This window comes from Mustela nivalis, assembly GCF_964662115.1.
Source record: "Mustela nivalis genome assembly, chromosome: 10".
NCBI classification, from domain to species: Eukaryota; Metazoa; Chordata; class Mammalia; order Carnivora; family Mustelidae; genus Mustela; species Mustela nivalis.
The window spans coordinates 108,362,127-108,364,582 of NC_139029.1; the positions used below are offsets into that span (position 1 = coordinate 108,362,127).

Consider the following 2,456-nt stretch of genomic DNA (forward strand, 5'->3'; position numbering starts at 1 on the left):
AGCCCAAAGCCAGGATAAAAGGGCCTCATGGTCAGGGCACCTCTATACCCTCTTCTCCTGAGGTGCTGACAAACCCAGTGCTGCCTGTGGAACGGTAAGTGTCCCTTGGGACTGAGAGCAGAGCCTTTCACAGAGGGAGCTCAGACCAGAGCAGGGGGCAGGGGGCAGGGGGGATTAGGGCCTTTGCAGTGCATGTGTGTGTGTGTGTGTTGGGAGGGGGTGGCAGTGAGTAGAGGATGAGATTGGGTTCCTGTTAGCAAAGAACAAGCCACAGGGACACTGAGGGAGGGGCAAGGAGCAAGGAAGGCTGGGAACATGAGCAGGAGCAACTGTGTGAGTGTTGACAGTACTCTAGAAAAAACAAACTGATCTGTAGTTGTTGGTCTCTGGTTGGAAGAATTTGCAGCATCTACCACCTTACCAAGCTGCAACTGTTGTCAAAAGGGAGCCTTATCTTTGAAAGCGTAACTATCCCTCCCGGGAAAAGTAAAGATGGGGACAGGGACACTCAGCCAGCAGAGAGGAAATCACAGCTGACTGACTTATTTAAGCACTCAGACAAACGGGCTTCAGAGTTAGAGTAGAACAACTCAAATCTTGATGCTGAGGTGTTAGTTTGAGGTGAGTGTGTGCAGGATACCAGAGCAGTGGGACCAGTCAGAGGCCTGGTGCAAGTCCCAGTTTACAGTAAGTGATCTTTTGCCTCAGCTCATTCTTCCAGCCAATCTCCAATGTCCTTTGCGGGTGTGAACTTCTATGTCCCTACTGGACCGGGATATCTAGAAAGTTCTCCAAGAGGGAATGACTGTTTTCCCCAAAGAAGCAATTCCATTTCTAAACTGCTGCCTAGATTAAGTATTTCCGTGATTTTTGCTGTAGAATTTCTCCTCTAGATGTTTGATTTTGAGCACTTTTCCTTAGCATATTTTGACTTCAGTTCTCTAATTATATAACAGATGAAGCACTTCAGAGATGATATGAGAGCATTCGGAGAACTGGTAGAAATAATTAAAGTTTCTCTGTTGGCTTAACCAGGACTCCATTTAAACTGTTCATCAAATAAAGGCACTGGAAATGAAATTGCAGACAGGAAGGAGTGGGGCAGGGGGGCTCTGGGTCCTGGGTCTGACTGTGTAACTCTCTCCCTCAGCTCCTGACCCCGCCAGCCCAGATGTCCTGCCAGCAGAACCAGCAGCAGTGCCAGCCCCCTCCCAAGTGTCCCACCCCCAAGTGCCCCCCAAAGTGTCCCCCAAAGTGCCCCCCAGTCTCTTCCTGCTGCAGTGTTAGCTCTGGGGGCTGCTGTGGCTCCAGCTCTGGGGGTGGCGGCTGCTGTAGCTCTGGGGGTGGTGGCTGCTGTAGCTCTGGGGGTGGCGAGTGCTGCCTGAGCCACCACAGGCGACACAGGTCCCACCGTCGTAGACACCAGAGCTCTGGCTGCTGCAGCCAGCCCTCAGGGGGCTCAGGATGCTGCAGCCAGCCCTCGGGGGGCTCTGGCTGCTGTGGAGGAGGCAGCAGTCAGTCCTCTGGAGGCTGCTGCTGATGGGGACCCTGAGGCAAGGAGAGCAGACCTGGAAGCACAAACTGCTGAGAACATCATCTTTCTTCTGCTAGGCCTGCCTCAGAGTCTGAGAATTCCCAGAGAAGACTGAACATGCAAAGACAATATGGCAACCCTGGGGTCTAGAAACTGACCCTCTCCTGCATCCCTGTGTACTGGCCTTGAATTCTATTCCCATGTCAAAGCCCTAAGGAATTCCATGTCACAACTTCTCACACAGTGCTGTCTCACTGATGTGAAACAATAAAACTGGGAATCTACTCAACATCTGATTCTGGAATGATTGTTTCCTACTTGGGTTGCCACTGTATTCCTCTACCCTGTCCTCTGCAGGCAGTGGCCTTGGTACCTCAGGGGCCAGAGGAGCACTCTGGCCTAAATCGAGGTTAATGGAGGTAGAGTATGAAAGACAAATGCTTCCCACTCTGTTTTGTACCAGGCCCTGAAGCAGATTGCTGTGATTCAGTGTTTGGTGTCTTTTTGTAAATATAAATGTTGAGTTTCTGGTTACATTTGGGGCCTTAACTCCATCTCTGCATATTCCCCTTCCTCTGTGTACTCATTCTGCTATTCTTAATCTACCCACCAAATATCCTTCCTCCTCTACCATACATACACACACACAGAAAAGAAAAAGACAAAAATCATATTAACAAAACAAAAGAAGAAAAAATAGACATATTTTGAAAATACACATTTCCTGCTCACCTCTCCTGTACTTCATTTAGGTCCAGGTACATCCAGAAGTAAAAATTGCTGTTACATTCACCTTCCAGCAAATCTTGCCTCTTTTTTCCTCTTCTGATTCCACTAAAACCTCAATACGCTTTTCCTCCAAACACAGTCCCTATGCCACATGTATTAACTTGTCACTCTACTTCTGAGAAGCAGGCGCTCT

General features: G+C 49.2%; 1 protein-coding gene across 1 annotated transcript; it reads left to right on the forward strand.

The window, feature by feature from the left end:
- Nucleotides 1-1,171: 1,171 nt before the first annotated feature.
- LOC309842820 (uncharacterized protein) lies at nucleotides 1,172-1,742 on the forward strand (the record flags this gene model as incomplete). The annotated part of the gene is made up of 2 exons (XM_082687626.1): nucleotides 1,172-1,215; nucleotides 1,282-1,742. 2 exons carry the CDS (start codon nucleotides 1,172-1,174, stop codon nucleotides 1,538-1,540), a joined length of 303 nt encoding a protein of 100 aa, XP_082543752.1. The 3' UTR covers nucleotides 1,541-1,742.
- Nucleotides 1,743-2,456: the final 714 nt, after the last annotated feature.